We start from the raw sequence: 18,023 nt of genomic DNA, 5'->3' as shown, positions 1-18,023 counted from the left end.
GGCGTACCTCAGGCAAGGTGCCTTCCCACCCTGCCTCTCCTCACCCCCGCGCAGTCATACCAGTCGGCCTGGCTCCCTGGAGGCACTGCACCTCTCACCCCGCTGCGAACCTGCACCTCCATCCTGCTAATGACATAGCAGCCGAGCTGCCACTGGGACAACGTGACTCCAGAAGCTGCAGCCTGGAAAAAAAAAAAAAAGAAACCAACCAAACAGCCCTAAATGTGCACAATCAAGTGATGAGTGTTTGTATTTCTGATGCTTTGAGGCCAGCTCACAACCCTCCCTCCACATAATATTCAGGATGTTTGGGAAGGGGTATTTTTCTTTTAATAGGATGGCGTAGTCACAAAGCTTTAAAGAAGTAAATGAGTGAATCGTCTATGGTAATAGCAACATACTACGAACGGGGCACAGTGACGAAGTTCAAGTCTATTTTTAAGCCTGCGTGGCAGCATGTAGTTGCAGCCAAGAGACCGTGACCCTTTCTGCTGTTCTGAAGCTACAGACATGGCTGATGTCTCTGTCCCAGTTCAATGTCAGAGTTGTTTTTGCTCCATAACAAATGCTATGGGAAGACAGAGAAGCCTCAAGCTGTTTTGAAGATTGTGCAACGATGCTTGGGAGCCTACTTGCTTTTGCTTGAGTGCTTTCCTCTCTCACATTTCACAGGATGCGACAGGAAGGGAAATACAACCGAATCGGACAGCCCTGGTAATTGGACTCGAAACCTTCATATGCCCTGGGGGTGAGGTGGGTGCCTCTCAGATAAGTAATCTAATCGACTTTGCACTTTTGTCCCATCTGGAAACAGATTGTTGCCGAAGTACACCACCACCTGAGAAACAAGCTTCGGGTTTTTTTTGAAGATAATTGTACCAACGAAATCAGGGAGTGTGAATTTGCCTGAGGTAATAAGATCTCTTTATTTTTATTCATAGTTAATTCGTTCAGCCGAGGCGATTTCACGCCAGAATGCAGTCTCCAAACAAGAAGGACAATTGCGCTGCCTGCGCCGTGCATATGCATGGTGCCTGCCTGGCAGATCGACTGCTGCGACAAAGAGCCATGAGCCACTCCAGACACATGGGCAAGATAAGGAAAAGGCTGGAGGATATCAAGAACCAGTCCACGAAGTTGACAAAAGCGGATTTCAGCCACAACGAAAGCATAAGGTTGGCCACTGACGCCTTCCTGGACGGTGGGACAGACTCCTACCTCGAAACTTTAAGCAAAGAGGGCGAGGTGGATTTCCTCTCCTCGGTGGAAGCTCAGTACATCAAGGATAATGCCAGGGAATCCTATTATGCACAGGAGTCCCTGGCCACCGATGGGACGGCTGCGCCAAAGCAGAACGATGCCGGGTCGCTCCCTTCAGGGACCTACTTCCCCACCATTTCTGACAGCAGTGAGCCAGCTCTGCTGCACACATGGATTACAGCGGAGAAGCCCTATTTAAAGGAAAAATCCACCGCCACTGTGTATTTCCAAACAGAGAAGAACAGCAACATTAGAGACATCATACGCCGGTACATCAACAAGACCACTCAGGTAGGGGGAGAGACTTGCTGTCCCCTTTGCACTCAGTTGTCTTCCTGCTCTTAAAAAAGTCAGGTAAATGCGGTGTTTGATCCGAGCCAGCCTTGTGCGTTGCAGAGTAGCTTTGCTCTAGAAAGTAGCTGTAAAGAGCCCGTTGTTGAACACAGGCAGTGCTTTTTTTTGTACTCACACCAACACCTTTTTATGTTGGTGACTTAAAAAAAAAAAGCATTCCCTCTTCTTTTAAACTCCCATTAACCTGGCAGAGCAAATGTGCCGTAGAAAGGGCAGCTGGGCTCTATCCCTTCTCATGCATCACCAGCAGGATGGTTTGCTCCATTCAGACCATTGCACCGGTAATGAGAATTAAGCTAATGCGAGCTCTGAGCCATTAGCGATTGTTTTAGGGGATTGATGGGAGATGTGGGTGAAGGGGAGCCTGGAGAAGGGCATGTGTGTCTGATGTGCCAGCAGCCATCCCCAGAGGAAAGAAATTATTCAGAAAAAAGACCTTTCATCCCTAATATGTTGTCAGTATCACTAAAAATGCCACATGGGCTGCATACAGAGACTCTGCAGCATAACTTGGCATGTGGGAAAGCTACAGATGATGCCCCTGACAACAGACAAGTGACAGGGGGACCACAGAGAGGTGCCAGCCACAAGCCAGGCTGCCCATGCACTGGGAAACCAGAAGCTGAGCAGCTGGAGGGTGACAAAAAGTCTCTGTCGTGTGTTCTGGCAGCTCTCCTGTTTTCCTGGAAAAAAAAAAAATTGACATTTCAGGGCTGTGTTTACCATCATCCAGGAGTTTTCCCTGTGTATAAATTTGAGACGCCACTAGCGTTTTCACAGGGGAACGGTCAGGAACAAAACCAGGCTGTAGTGCCTGCTGTCTGGCACAGGCTGCGGAGCCCACTGGAGTTACAGACTTTCGCTTTATTATTCTCCTGTAAGGGCAAGTGCTGGGTCCAATAACGCTGAATGTAATCGCAGGGGCGAAGAATGCCCGTTGGCAACTGCCCTGTCAAAGGCAACAAGTGGTCAGCACATCAGGGGAATTACAGATCAGTCATTTTAAGTTGGCGGCATCAGAATGATACAGTAACAGAAGAAATGTCTCTGGGATAATAAACATCAGGTAAAGTATGAACCCAGGCCAATTTTCTGTCCCAAGAGGAGAAAACTTGTAGGGGAAAAATTGGGAAATGTAGTATAAATCCATGGTTCACATGACCTTCTTAACCATCTAATTTACATTACAAGAAGTTGCTGGAGCAACACTTACTCACAGTATAAATTTGGCAACTGCTTTTTGAGTACAGTTTTTCAATGGCAGCATTTATTAATTAGTATCTGATAAAGGTCTGTCCTGGGTAGCCTAGTATTTGATATATCCATTAACGACTTAAACAACAGAATAAAGACTGAGTTTGTGGAGGACATCAAACTGCAAAGGATTGGCAAGTAGTACTATAATCTTAGCACATTTGTGGAATAGGTGCAAATCGTAAAATGAAATTTGGGCCAAAGAAGCGAGAAGTACTGCAAGTAAGAGCAGAAAGTCAGGTGCAGAAACACAAATTGGCAACAGCTGGTGAAAAAGCAGTACTAGAGAGAGTGGTCTGGAGCTACGGTGAGGCTGGATGTGGTATTGTGCCGTTTAAAAAGACAAGGTGAGTTAACAGTAAGTGTGGATGTGAGATACTGGACATAATTGTGCCACTTACCAAGCACTGGCAAGGCCCCTTCTGAAGCACCGGGCTCTGGCAGCAGAAGGAAGGTGTGGGATCCTCACTGATCCGCGAATCATTTGGCTTGCCTGAACAGGATGCTGGCTGCACAGGATGTGCTTGGTCTTGTAGGATTTCCTCGTGGGGGTGAAGGGAATAAGCTTGCTGGCAGGTGTCGGCACAGGCTTTGGAGTAAGATTCAGTGCAAGTTGGAAGCAATTAGTAAGACAGATCTGCAGAGATACTGTAAAGTTTGTTTTGATTGAAGACGATATCCTGTGAGTACAATTATCAAGGGTTCCCTTTCTAGTCAATGGACAAATAGGCACCTTCTGAGGATAAGTCAGGTATTAGCTGGGCTGAATTGCCCTAGGGAGATGACCCTTCCCATGGACAACAGCAGACATCAACAAAGACCTTCATGAGGCCGTGCCCAATGCTGAGCGTAGAGGCTGGAGTATGGAAGTGGGTTTATATCGCATTTACTGTTCCTTCGATCCACGCTGGCTGGAGGCTGTGCATTTAAGTAGCTGTTGGGGCTTTTATGCCCAGTCATGAGACTTTTACACACTGTCCTGCCAGTTGTGAATTGGGAAGCATGGATGTATGGTTAAAATGAGACAATTAGTTTATAAATCATTGTAAAAAACAAAAAAAGATGGAGCTGTTGCAGTCTGTCGCACCACCACCACCGACAGAGTGAGGATTTAAAGTCAGGACCATTCCAGGTGTAAGTCATAACAGAGAAAGCATCATCCAGTGATTCTTGCTAAATGCATGCGACTTACGAAAGCTAGTCAGCTGTTTGGCAAGGGCTGCAGTCTTTTATTTTAGCTACATCCTTATTATTCTCCGATTATCACTTCAATATATTTCCTCCTGCTGAAATCTCACCTACAAATTCATGGGTCATCTTGTGTTTTATGATTAAAAGAGCTTAACTGAAGTGCGTAAGTTGCGTGTTATATTGGCTTTATATGAGCAATAAAACAATGATGCAACATGTCTTGTCGTTTTACTGATTCAGGCACTTAGGGAGAAAACCAGAAGAAATATCCACATATGTCTTTGAAGATTTGCGTTTGTTGGAATATTCTTTTTTAAAAAGTAAACTACATTTCAGTGGCCTCACAGGCAACCTTAAGTTATGTAAATTGACTCTGCTAATGCCTGTTTTTTCCCCCCTAGGTGCTAGCTATCGTGATGGATGTGTTCACAGACACTGAGATTCTTTGTGACCTCCTGGAGGCAGCTAACAAGCGCATGGTGTTTGTCTACCTGTTGCTCGATCATGGCAGTATAAATCTCTTCTCAGAGATGTGCGACAAGTTGCAAATTGCTGAGGATCTCTTCAAGGTACTGTGGCTCTGTGAAGCTCTTAGGCTCAGATTCGTCTGCCTAACTTTAGGCACGCTGAGCTAGAAGCATGGTTATGCTAAGGTCAGTCCACCTTGTAATTAAAAGGGAGCAAGAGATTTCCAGAGGTAGCATTAGCGCACCTAATTCCCCTCTGAAGATGCCTACATTTTTCCATGGATGTTACAGGAAGTTAAGGCGTTTCCATTAGGTCCTTAGGTGAAACTAATCTCGGCCCTGAAGTCTTGAAACAGAGCTTAAGTCCCCTAGTAGAGTTGTCTAACATAAACCTTACGACTGCTTCTGTTTAATAACTCCGCAGCAGCTGTGGTCTGGCAGCCACGGGTAGCAGGCGCACAAAACTCTTTTGCATGGCAATACCTTGGCTGCACTAGGTGGTTTCTGATAAAACATGTTGTTAAAGCTCTGTTTTAAAGATAAAGCCTCAAATTTAGTTAGCTGTTAGCTTAGTCCACCTTCATCTCTGCCAGAGGGAACTGACCTTAAACATAACCTCCTAGGGACCATTTCTGTTGTGGCTTGAGATGCTGTAGGGCACCTGTGGCATCTTCGTGGGGATGGCTGATACCGCAGAGGCAACGGCCTTCTGGAACGGCAGCTGGAGGGTGGGCAGGAGACCTGAGGGCATCTTACGTGCACCAGAAACTAGTGTTTCAACAGCTGAATTCCACCCCAAATGTATAAAGAAACTGAAATTAATAAAACATGCTCATAACCATGTTTACATGTCTGTAAACCTTCACTCCTTAGGAAGAACAATCCTGTGCTATTTATTGTAAGTATGCTGCTACAATACACAGGCTCTGACAATGTGTGAGCCAAATCCTTGGTGCCACTCATTTACTAAGGCCTTGATTCTGCAAAGTGTGCGTACGGACAGCAGAGTCAGGTCTGGGTGCCTGACCTGCCTTAAATGCATTTGCTCAGGCACAAGGACAGCACAGAGCATCGCATGGGCCAAACTGACCTGCTTCTCCACCCACACATGTACTTGCATCTGATCCTGCAGGACGCCATTCATCTGGGCTGCACCAGAAAAGCAGCACGTACGTCCTTGCAGGCCCAGGTGGACTGGAAGAGCAGAGGTTTTGTCCTGCTGTATTGTGCCATAGCCAATGTAAAACAAGAGAGCTTACAGCTAGAGCAAATTGTTGCTGGGGTGTCAGCAGAGGTAACAGACTGCTCTCAGCTGTGGACACATCTTGTACTCATTTTGGTAGGGGTAGCATCAGTTATCGTTACACAACACAGCTCCATCTGTGCGAATTTCCATGCAGTTTATATCCCCATTGAAACAAGTAACCCTGTGGCAGGTGAGAGAGCTTGGCTAGGTTTCCTCTGGCCCCAAACCTTCAAATATAACATTGAAGAGTCCATGAAGAAATCATAACAGACATCGGGGAAGTGAAGAGCTAAAAGCAGTGGGGGGAAAGGGCCTTTCTCATTTTTAATTTAAAAAAAAAGAATTCACTCCGTTCATTATTTATTTTTCTTTACAGAATATTTCAGTCCGCAGTGTTACTGGAGAGGTTTATTGTGCCAAATCAGGCAGGAAATTTTCAGGACAAATACAAGAAAAATTTCTTATCTCTGACTGGAGATACGTGCTCTCTGGATCTTACAGGTGAGATAAGCCATTGCAGTTCATGTCTAGGTGCTCTTTCATGTTTTTAATACTACTTCACAAAAAAGTGCCATGGAAATTTTTGTACAGGTGAGAAGTTTTTTTGAACAAAAAACCCTCATGTTTTCAAATATGTGCCATTTTTCAATAATCCATTTAGCTTGCTTTAAAGCTGATGTTAGTTCTTTATGGAGCGTGGTATTTAATGTAACTGTTCAGAAACTAACGTAAACAACTTTGCTGGTGCAGCCCTGGAGCAGAACTAGAAATATGTATAGCTTAACATTATGCTTTCCTCATTGTTTGGGTCCTCAGATGCTGTGATCATGAGATGTGATACATTTCCATCTCCCTCGGGATCCCTTAATGTAGCATATGTCACTCAGCTTATCTGAGGATTTGTTCTCCATATGACAAATTTAGTGATTAAAGGGAAAACAGAAATCCTTCAGAGACTTACTGTTTTTTTCTGGTGTTTCATTAACAGGTAGGCAGTATGTGTCTATGCGACTGTTGTACCTTCCCTTTTTTTTCCCTTTTTTTTTTTTTTCTGAGCTGAATCTGTAACTCTTCACTTTTGTGCTGCTATAATTATTTCAGGTAGAGGATGTAGCATCTCAACAACTGGGTTTTTAATTAAGATCCAGTATCCTCGGGTCAGGGAATTTCAGGAGACTCTGAGCTTGCATCAAATAAAGTTTCTATGCCTCATGGCTACATAGATAAGCTTCACAAATGACTGAAGTGTATCCTAGAAATCCAGATACAAAAAGACGAGAGAAAAAAATTACAGAGGTGATTATTTAATTAAAAGGATGAGACTGGTTTTCTTAATCCCGGTTTATGATTTGGAGGCTTAAATGCCTCTAGTCTGATAAAACTGTGCCACCAGGAAGATTACATAACTATAGTAACGAAGGTAAAGGTGAATATGTGGGATTAGCGTAGGCTGCAGGAGCTCAGCTGTCCACAGAGGCAGGCATCCAGTTTTCATTCAGTTTCCAAATGAACCGTCAGACAAAAATGAGTGAACACTCAGAGTCGTTTTTTTTTTTATTGGCCGCTCTGTGGTTTTCTTGTTCTTTCAGTTTTTTTTTAACCCCTCACCAAAGATGTGTAGAAATGCGAGAGCAGATTTATATATAGAAGGGAAGGATGTGTGGGAGAAGAGGGACAGAACAAGATCTATTTTCTTTAGCCAAGAAGCTTTCTTTTGTCTTCTCTTTTCAATCCTAAAAAAAAAGAAAAACCCTTGAAGTCCTGTGCAGAGTGACTTCTGCCATTCTCTACTGCTGTTGCAATGTCTTCTAACCTCAAGATCCTTGTCAAACTACATAATCCCCTATCCAGCAAGCAAGCAGAGAGGGTGGTGAGGAACAAATCTATACACAATTTAACTTCAGCATGCTCAGCACCAGTTTGCAGATTCACATGGGTAATAGCTGGCTATCAGTACATGACATTTCTGTAGGCTTGCTAGCTCTCGATTTATTAATCTGAAAGTTTTCTATTATCTCTAAACCTTATCCACCAACCTCTGCAGGTATAAACAAGAATGATGTTGAGTAAAACAGACTCAAACTCTTCTGCAATGCAGTTGTTGGAAATCAAATTGGAATAGATCTTAAAACTAATACAAAAGAATTTAATACAACAGCAAATTTCATCTAAGTGCTGTGCTCTGCATGACTTTGTAATAGCAGTTGGGGGAACAGGCTGAGGAAATAAAATAGCCCTTTAGGACTTACTGCTCTAAAAGGGACCCTGGCTCACTGCTTGTAGCCAAAGTGTTTGGGGACAAAATATATTTGCCTAATGGGCAACAAGAGGACTGAAGCTGGCAACTAGTTAGAGGCAAAGGAACCACCATCGAGTCTGTGGCATCTCGTGCTCTGGAGTGGTTTGTAAAACCACATTAAAAAGCCATTGCTTGGGTCAGTGTGGATAAGCATGGTTCTGCCATGCAGGGCAGGCTGGAGCTGAGAAGCTTCTGAAGGCTGTTTCAGCCATGTGTCTGCACAAGTGCAGGCATGTGTAAGTGTTTTAAGTTAACAGTTTTCCTCTCAATTTTTATTGCCAATGTCTATGGCGTGGGGTTCGGATGCAGTATTTTGTTTTGCTGTGTCTCTGTTACGCTACTCCATCCTATGATAACTGTGTTATGCCTTTTTTTTTTAATTAATTTGAAGTTAGATAGTGCATGAACTCAGCACCCTAAAGAAGGCAAAATGAAAACAGCAGAAAGCACAGACCTTGATCCTCAGGGGCAGCTGAGTACCTCCCCGTCTGCCACTCTGAAAGCCACCGGCCTCTTCAGAGCCAGTATCCAACATCTAACACTGGGGTGCTTTGCTGAGAGCATTGGTTCAGGTGGGGCAGGTTTCTCATACAAAGGTTATCCCACCAGTAGGCAACACGAATGCGTAGGTTAATTCAAACCTGAGCTCAGCTGAAAAACCCAGTCCTTCCATTTCAGATTAAATGCCTGTAATGCTGCATGTTACTGTAGCACTGTAAACACAAGGGATGAGAGCATCCCTAATGAACTGCAGCTGCAGTAATGCAGAGGGTACACTCAGAAAAAAGTAAGTCTAGTGCAAATGAAGATTGGACAGGAGAGATGCGTTTTGATTCAGACAATCATAAATGAAAGGATCCGGAACAGGACATAGACTTTGGGACAAAGCCCTGGAAAGACGGCTGAGAAGTACCTATTAATGACCGAATTTGTGATACAGCTTTGGCCCCAAGCTAGGCAGTACTTTTTTGTGCTCTTCTTTCTGATGTGCTTCACTCAAAGAGGCCTGGTAGAAAAACGATCCTTCTGGGCAGATAGTGACAATAACAGACTTCTCTGAGCCTTTCCCAAAAGAGCACTCGGAATTGTAAACTAAGGAGGAAAACAGGGCCTAAAACCTAAACAATGAATTTCCTCTTAGAATGAAGCCAACGAAAACCTCTTAAGTCTTTATGTCAAGTTCTGCTTTGTTCTTCAGCAAAGTGCACAGAATGTAAATTGCTGTGAATCACTACATGAAATCCACAAGTGTTTGTCTAAAATCGCGCAGGTCTCGCCTTGTTACTTTACAGCTGACCCATTTGCCATCAGTACATGGAGAATCTTTGGGCTATTACTTGGATCCAACTCTCTCTGCTTGCAAGGGTTACAGATAAGATTGATGAACTACAAATAAGCATCTGTCCGTCAAGTACTCCAGGAAGTTACATATGGGAGTAAATTATCAAAATCGGGTGCAACGGGTTTTTCCTCTGATTTTGTTGGGTTTTTAAAAGCCATTTATAAGTGTAATCGATTTTTATTTCTCTCTGAGTTTTCTTTTATAAACCAGATGTATCTCTAGCACATAAAGTATAAACCTGCCACTCCACACCTCAGCCCTTTCATGAGTTTGTAACCTTCAGCATAGATATCCCAGACTAATTGCGTGTGTTTTTGAATTTGTTCCTGGCTTATTATCTCCTTAACAGTTAGACGAAGGATGTGCAAAGGTTTAGAGAGTGCTTCTTAGTGAATAAAGGCAATGTTGAGCTAGCACAGCAGATGTTACCCACGCAGCGGGAAGGTAGCTTGCTGTGCTGTTTACCTCGGCTCCCAAGGTTTTGTCCGTATTCAGAACGATTTGAACAAAGTGGATGAGAAGTACCTGTATTCTAGCAACTTAGTGTATATTTTCATGTCCAATCATAAAATGTACAGTATATATTGTAGGGTTGCCCGGTGGCATTGAACTAGTGATTTCTTCACTCCTTCCCTTGCTCCTGAAGCAACAGTATAAAACCACTGTATGCCCCAAACCCAACCCTCTTTAAGAATGCTCCGAACGGGCAGATGTAAATCGTCTGTCTTTATTCCCTTAGCGTCAGCTCAGGCTGTCAGTCCCACTGAGTCTCACAGGAGTTTTGTCAAAACATGACAAGAACAAGATTTAAAGTGCACACCCCTACAGCCAAATCTGGCTCTCAGCAATCCTCGTGCAAATCCAGTGTAGCTAATAAAGTCACGCAGGAATAACCGGGGCAGAGTTTTGCCAACACAGAATAACCTCGGGTTCAAATCCGACGCTGCTCTGTATCCTCTGCTGCACAGCTTGAGCTTTGGTCGGCTCAGGGAGTAATTACATTTCATTCTCTCAGCTATGCTCATTTTATTGCTGCCGCTGCTGCTCAGACAAGGCAGCCTGCACAGCACAACCAAGCTGGCTTGTGGTTTTGTAAAAGAGCACAAATTTATGTTTGCCAAGTGGATTAGGGAAGCACATAAAAGAAAAACCATTTAAAAGCTGTGGGGTATCCTAAGGTGTGTCTCTGGACTACCAGAATGAAAACTATTGTGGTGTTTCTCCCTTACTTTATAGCAAAGTAGTATTTTTATTTTTTGAAAGGCTGTAGGAAATATTTATAATTTCATTTTCTCTGTAGTGAAGAAAATAAGCATTTGTCAGGTGTGGCGGTCTGTTTTGTGGGAGTGGGATGTGACAGGGAGGTTGAATTTTTGTGTGTTTCTCTTGACCAATGCAGAAAAAGTATGGCAAAATGAAAACAAAGGATGGTGATTTTTCACTAGTCTTTCTAATGTCAGTTTTGAGTGGGTGAGAGTTACCAACTGGCCCAGCATTCTGCAGGGAGGGAAGAATTTATGTGTGTGCAGACAAGACATGGTAAGACCTCAATTTAAGCATTGTGCATCGTGCATGGAAGAGAGGTACGCAAAAGGGGGGTCTGAACTCCTTTCCATGGAACCCAAACCTTAGGTATTGTATCTGACATTTAGTCCTGCAGTGGATCTGGATCACCACGCCCTTTAGGAAGCTGTATAACTTTACAAAGTTTCTTGAAGGTTTTAGAGGCAGCTGCAATAACAAAGCTTGATCCAAGTCAAAGAGCACTGATGTGAACTGACCTGAAATTCAACTGTGACACCATCTTCATCCTGTGTTTAGGCAAGAAGCTTCAGCAGTAAAACGCATTTGCCTCTCGCACCACCCCTGCGGGGATCTCCAGTTCCTAATGGCTGACGTTAATGCTAAGCCTTACCTTGTCTCTCCTTCCAGCTTCACGTGGTTATGCGGCCAGGTTCACCGCAACCTCCTCTCCAAGTTCACGGGTCAAGTTGTGGAGCTGTTTGATGAAGAGTTCCGACACCTTTACGCGCTGTCCAAGCCAGTGAGGGGACCGAAGTCTCCACCGCACACCGCGCCCTTCCTGTTCAGCAAGAGCTGGGCCCCCCAGTGCAACCTCCCCGACAGCGACGAGGGAAGCGCTAACACTCTTTCCGATCCCTTCAGCAGCCTCTCAGCTGGCAGCACCCACCAGACCAAGCAATCCCCAAGAACTCTCATATTCAGCAGCAACTTCACCCCCCCGTCACCTCTCCATAGGGTTAATTCCTTCCACAGCTATGTCTCATTAACTCCCCCGCCACCACAGAAAGCCATCCAGGCTAACTACTATCAGCCACACTATGTGGCCGATAACTCCACAGTTCTGTATAACAACATGAACGTTTACAGACCTGTAAGACTTAGACAAGAGGAACCAAACAGGACAGGGTTAAGCTCACCCTGGAGATGCCTCCACAAAGCTAACCTGTTTGCATAATAACCACCTTGTTTTGAATTGCAAGTAAATGTAGTGAGGACCTGTTTAGCAATCGCTTGTGTACTGATGAATATAGAAATTCTGTATAATACAAAATGAGGATGATTTCAAGCCTCTTGTTTTGTTTTGCTGCTTATGGATGCTTCGTTTCCCTAATTAAAAAGCCAAGCCTGCTAACATGTAAACCTTGGGTGCATCACGATCTCAGGAAGAACACATCTAAATAATGCTGCTCACGGTGCAACGCTGCTGCTGCCTATCACCTCTCCTTGGTAGCATGTTTGTGTAGCAGTAGATTTAGGTGGTTAACTGGTTTTCGTATGGCCAGGCACCTAAAAGTGGGGGAGGTCACAGTTTATTACTGTACATTTTAGGCACTTGCATAAGGAGACCGAAGGCTGCTATTTACGTGCCAAACCGAGGCGATGCTGGCAGCAGCAGTCTACCTTCATGCTGTCATCACACCTTAATCTTGATTTAGGAGGGCTCCTTTCGGGCTGATGGGGAAGCACAGTTTCCACCATCGCACCATCTCTGAGCCGACTGTTGACGTGCACAGCAAGGACATTTGTTCGCAGGGTTTCTAGGAAGGGGCCATGACATGGACCGAGACCGACAGTTCGGGTTACGGAGGACACCTTGCAGCCACCTTATGCTCACTTCCACTCGTTAGCAACACGGGTGCGTTCCGGCACACTTTGTTACAAACCTCCACTCCCACCAGCTCAGAGCCATTTTCCTCATTGCAGAGCAGCTGTGTAGATTCAGAGTGGAAAATGAAGCTGAGTAAAGAAGCAAAGTCCTGCCAGTAACACATCAGGACTGGGTTCCAATTCATTTAATAGCACGCAGATCTTAGAAATCCTCTCAGTGGTCATTTGATTGACCGTTAAGTTAGAGATAATGATGCTTTATTTCAGAGTTCTTCAAGGTTTCTAATTTTTAAAGAGAAACTGGGTGTCTGTAGTGCCCATTGAATACAAAGGGAGTTACAGAGGTTCAGCGGCTTGAACCAAAAGCAGAAAAACTTTCTGCCAAATAATCCATGAAAACGATGGAAGCTTCTGTAGGTGAAAGGCAAAAAATAGTAAGAAAATTCATGAAACAAAGGCTTTCCATCCAAATCCCAAAGTTACTAGATGCCTATCATCTATTGATTTCTCAGTAGATTATTTTTTTACACCTGCTTTATATCATCTTTCATCTGACTCCAACAGAAAACAGAAACCTAAACTCATTTGCACATCTGGCCCATTTTGCCTGACTTCTCACCTGCTCAAAAAGGAATACAATTTAATTATTTAGGCTGGGGATGATGAAAATTGTATGCAGCAGCAAGATCTCAGGTGAGGGAAGTTTCTCATCCTTGGAAGAGCAATCATTTTGAAAGTATACCAGTAAAGTTTATAGAACATTCTGAAAGTACAGGATGGACACATCCTGCTCTAGCTTCGGTGTGGACATTTTTATCTGTGATATCAAATTTTGGAGTCCAGAATAACAATAAACTATTGCATATAATTGTAAATTCTGTACATAGCAACATTTTTCAGATTCCTTGGGAAGAAGGGAAAGTTGATTTTCATTCCTATGACAATTCTACTTAATTATCTAAATATGGGAACCATTCAAATAAAAGAGAAGACTTTCTTTAAATCCCTTTGAGAATCATTTTGTTTCTTCATATTCTCTTGACTTGTGCACCTTACTCTCTTCTATTCCAAAAGCTAAATGAGTTCCATACAGTCAGAGTCCAGGTGAAGAGGAAACACATTTTGTTTCTTCTGAAATCAACAGGAACAGAATTAGACATACACGTCCCCCCAGCCTAATTAAGATTTTTCTCCTAAATTTGGTTCAGTTCCCTGATCCTCTTGTGGCCCAACTGGGGGTGGCACAGAGGGGGATGTGGGGAGAAGTTTGTAGACCGCTACCTCTGAAGCCTTCATTTCCTCAGGCCATGACCCATGAAATCCATGAAGGATCTCTTCTCATCTCTGCGGGGCAAGGTAGTTTGCCTACAGAAGTTTTGGAGAACACAGCTAATGAAAAGTAGATAAGGGACAAGCCAATAACCCAGAAGGAGCACTGTGAGTTAAGAAGAGCTGATTTCAGCCCTGGATCAGGGATACAGCTTGTACTAGTTCATGTGACAGCTGAACTTGAACATCAAATGAATGGAATTTCAGTTTTGATGGAAAACAATCAGAGTTTACAATTTCAGCAATGAGTTACGCCAAAAATCTTAACAGGCCCCCACAAGCTTGATCATTCAGCGGTGAGGGGAAGGTGTGGTTACAGGCAGCTGTAGAAAGTACCTGTCAGGAAGGTCACGGCAGGATGCTGACATACCTTGTCCATCTGCTGCAAGGGAAGGGCTCGAATAAACACTGCTACCGTACAATGCACCCTCTGCAAGTTTGTGGATGACTCCAAGCTGAGTGGTGCAGTTGATTCACTAGAGGGACGGGATGCCATCCAGAGGGACCTGGACAGGCTGGAGGAGGGGGCCCATGCGAACCCTGTGAAGTTCAACAAGGCCAAGTGCAAGGTCCTGCACATGGGTTGGGGCAACCCCCGGTATCACTACAGGCTGGGGGATGAAGGGATCGAGAGCAGCCCTGCCGAGAAGGACTTGGGGGTGCTGGTGGATGAAAAGCTGGACATGAGCCAGCAATGTGCGCTCGCAGCCCAGAAGGCCAAGCGTATCCTGGGCTGCATCCAAAGCAGCATGGCCAGCAGGTCGAGGGAGGGCATTCTGCCCCTCTGCTCTGCTCTGGTGAGACCCCACCTGGAGTACTGCGTCCAGCTCTGGGGACACACCCTGCAGAGACCCTCCAGGGTGCCCCGGGGCCTCATTCGGGCTTTGCTGGGGCCCGTTGGAGGCCCCTGCTGCCTTCCAGAGGTCCCCCCATTCTACAAAATCTAAAAGTCTAAGAAAAGTCACTTTTAAGTACAAATTCACTTCTGTAGGTATTCTGGAGGTTTCTATTGGCTACGTTTATTTAAGCTTTTCAGCCCCCATCACCCACATCTAGATCCTCTTCATCTTCCTCCACAATAGGTGAGAGGCCGAATATATAATAACGAGGATCATCCCAGTCCTCGTTTTCCAGGTCATCATCTGAATCTTCTTCGGGAAAACCAGAGGAGATGAATCCTCTTGTGCTGCCCGCCAGCTCTCCCACAGACCAATCGTCTTCAGCCACCTGTCCAAAGACATAAATATATTGTCCAGCAGTTAGAGGAAGCTCTAGTTCAGGCTGCTCACTGGGACCATCAAAAGAATCGCAGCTGTATCGAGCTATGGATGCTCGAAGCTTTCCCAGTGGTTGTCCCAGAGTCTGCAAGATGACGGACTGTTTGTCTGCTACCAGTTCTTCTGTCTCATTTGTGGGGTCCTCTTCTGAAAGAAGGCAGGACCCAGGACTGTCCTCTGACCAAGCTGACTCTGAGGGGCTCTGGAACTGATTCTCTGGTTCACTCACCTGGGCTCGAAACAGTTGCCTGGCTTCTCCGTGGTCCCTTTTTACTTCTCTCTGAGCACTTTCTGCCCTTTCTTCCACAGCTTTCAGTTTGCGCTCTGCAGCTTCCAGCTGGGTTTGAAGAGAGCTGATGGCTTGGATGACAGAATTTCGCTCCTCTGCCACTCGCCTCAGTTGCCCCTTCAGGTCAGCATTCTCAGCTTGAACCTTTTCTGCCCAGCACATCTGCCCACGGAGGAGAGAATTTTCTTTAGCCAGTCTGGTGTTTTCATCTGTCATCTCCAGAAGCTGCACCTCTAACTCCTCACACCTTTGGCTGAGGCTGCTCATCCAATATGAGCCCTCTTCGTCTGCAGCCAGTTGGGTCTGAAGCTTCTCAGCCACCTTCTGTGAAACTTCATTCTGCTGGTCCTGTGCCAGCAAAACTCCGGCAGACTCTCTCCTTTCTCCATCCCTCTGCTGAGGAAACGATTTCATGCATGGTTCCTCAGAGGAGCTTTGGATGGGCAGTGGCACTGGAATATTCATCAGGTGCCTGATGGTCTTCTGCAGATGCCTGCATCTTTCTTTCAGCTGCTCGGTGAGGGCAGCTAGCTGAGCATTTTTCTGCTGGAGCCTCTCTGCCTCCTTGCACGCTTCTGGAGAACTTCCCTTTCTCAAGAGGCGGTTCTCCATCTCAAGGGCACCACATTGCCCCTCCAGGTCTTCCAGAGCCCGCTGCAGGCGGGCGTTCTGCTCCAGCAGCCGGCTGCAGGCGCTGCCAGGAAGCACCAAGTCTTTCCCCGCCGGCTCTGGCACCTGGAGCAGAGCATCCACCACAGCCTGGCATGTTACCTGCTGCCCAGTGCTGTGCCTTTTGTGGGGTCTCTCCTGTAGTGCCAACCAGAAAGACTGAGGCTTGATCTGGGGGCTGGCCAGCTCCTGCCGGCACTCCTCCTTCTTCACAGGGCGGACAGGGGCCTGTGCTGGGCCCCGGCAGGGCGAGGGGCAGCTGCGCACCACAGGCACCCAGCCCGCACCGTCCCACCTCATGGCTGAAGGCTTGGGGAGCAGGCCGTCGGCCACTGAACGCTGCTGCCAACAGTCACCGCCGGTCGCGTTCCCCAGGTCTGCAAGGGGCGGCAAAGCCCCGACCTCGTGTCAGCCGCTGCCTGCCTTCACCATCCAGGAGCAGAGACAGCGTCTGCCATGGGCCAGGGGTGGGTGATTGCGGCCTTATATGTGTGTCCTGGCTCCCTGCACACAATGGAGGAGTGGGACAGTATGGCCTTATATGGGATGTCCTCCCCCCCCAACCACAATGGAGGGGTGGGGCATAATGGCTTTTGTGTTGGGTTGGCCTTGGCTGGCCCCATGGTGCCCACCCAGCCGCTCTATCACTCCCCTCCTCAGCGGGACGGGGGCAAGAAAATAAGATGAAAAAGGACTTGTGGGTCGAGAGAAAGGCAGTTTAATGAAGAAAAGCAAAGGCCGCACACGGAAGCAAAGGAAAGATTTCTTCTCTACTTCCCATCTGCAGGTGATGTCCAGCCACTGCCTGGGAAGTAGGGCCTCAGTACGCATAGCGGTTGCTCCGGAAGACAAATGCCTTAATGACAAACGCCCCCTCCCCTCCTCCTTTCTCTTAGCTTTTATTGCTGAGCACAATGTCATATGGTATGGAATATCCCTTTGGTCACTTTGGGTCAGCGGTCCTGGCTATGTCCCCTCCCAACCTCTTGCCCACAGCCAGCCTACTAGTCTTCTGGGGGTGGGGAGGGATGTTGGAGAGACAGCCTTGATGCTGTGGGAGCACTTCCCAGCAGTAGCCCAAATACTGGTGTGTTCTCAACACCTTCCTAGCTACAAAGCACAGCACTATGAGGGCGGCTATGAGGAAAGTTAACTCCATCCCAGCCAGACCCAATACAACCTCTACCCTGTATTCCATACCATTTGCATCATGCTCAGGTCCCACGTAATTTAATACTTATACATCTTCTAACCATCCCTTTGTATCTAATTCTCATTACTGAAATCCCTTCTTACCAACACAAGTTATACTATATACTTAAACACCTTTATACCCAACATAACAGGTTTATACATTCTCGTTAACTACTGTCTATCCCCTGTCCCTTAACAGATAGATAATCTCCTGTTCCATGGGCTTCCTTCACTCCTCCAAATGTTCATAACAACAGGCTATGACTTGGGGCCCATCTGTCAAGATGGGCGCTCAGGACAGGAGAAGCAGCGTGTTCGAGTATTGGGTGCCAACACCGGCTTGGTTTGGGTCATTGTTGCACTTGTCTGGTTCCTTGCGAAGCTCGCTCTTCATCGGTTCGGGTCATTCCTGCTACATTACTTCCTACAGCATACAACTCACATCACAGATTATTTTTTCCCCCAAGGTTAAGTCTCCTTGAGGCACACACCGGGTCTCCCCATCCTTCCAGTACACCCAGGTCCTTGAGCGAAGACAATCCCACAAATGGGTTTGCCTTTTCCCAAGGGAGGAGCAATCCACACCACCTTCCCCAGCTACTTCCCTACGTGCACCATGGGGACCTTATCTCCTCTCACAGTACGTAGGCATTTTATTTGGGCGGGACCAGGCCACATGGCTTGTTAACACCAGAAGATCTGCTAAGTGGCTTCTGCTAA

At 46.0% G+C, this 18,023-nt stretch overlaps 1 protein-coding gene across 2 annotated transcripts; it reads left to right on the top strand.

Moving 5' to 3' along the window:
- Nucleotides 1–474: 474 nt before the first annotated feature.
- Nucleotides 475–11,997, top strand: FAM83A (family with sequence similarity 83 member A). 2 transcript variants are annotated; one of them, XM_076332149.1, is made up of 5 exons: nt 475–714; nt 942–1,551; nt 4,461–4,628; nt 6,149–6,273; nt 11,346–11,997. In XM_076332149.1, the coding sequence occupies exons 2-5, from the start codon at nt 976–978 to the stop codon at nt 11,890–11,892; spliced, it is 1,416 nt and encodes a 471-aa protein (XP_076188264.1). In that variant the 5' UTR covers nt 475–714; nt 942–975; the 3' UTR covers nt 11,893–11,997. The 2 variants fall into 2 exon arrangements, with proteins under 2 accessions (XP_076188264.1, XP_076188263.1); XM_076332148.1 differs by having other exon boundaries at nt 475–753.
- The last annotated feature ends 6,026 nt before the right edge of the window (nt 11,998–18,023 follow it).

Source organism: Aptenodytes patagonicus, chromosome 2 (assembly GCF_965638725.1).
Source record: "Aptenodytes patagonicus chromosome 2, bAptPat1.pri.cur, whole genome shotgun sequence".
NCBI lineage: Eukaryota > Metazoa > Chordata > Aves > Sphenisciformes > Spheniscidae > Aptenodytes > Aptenodytes patagonicus.
This window is presented reverse-complemented; position numbering and strand designations above follow the sequence as displayed.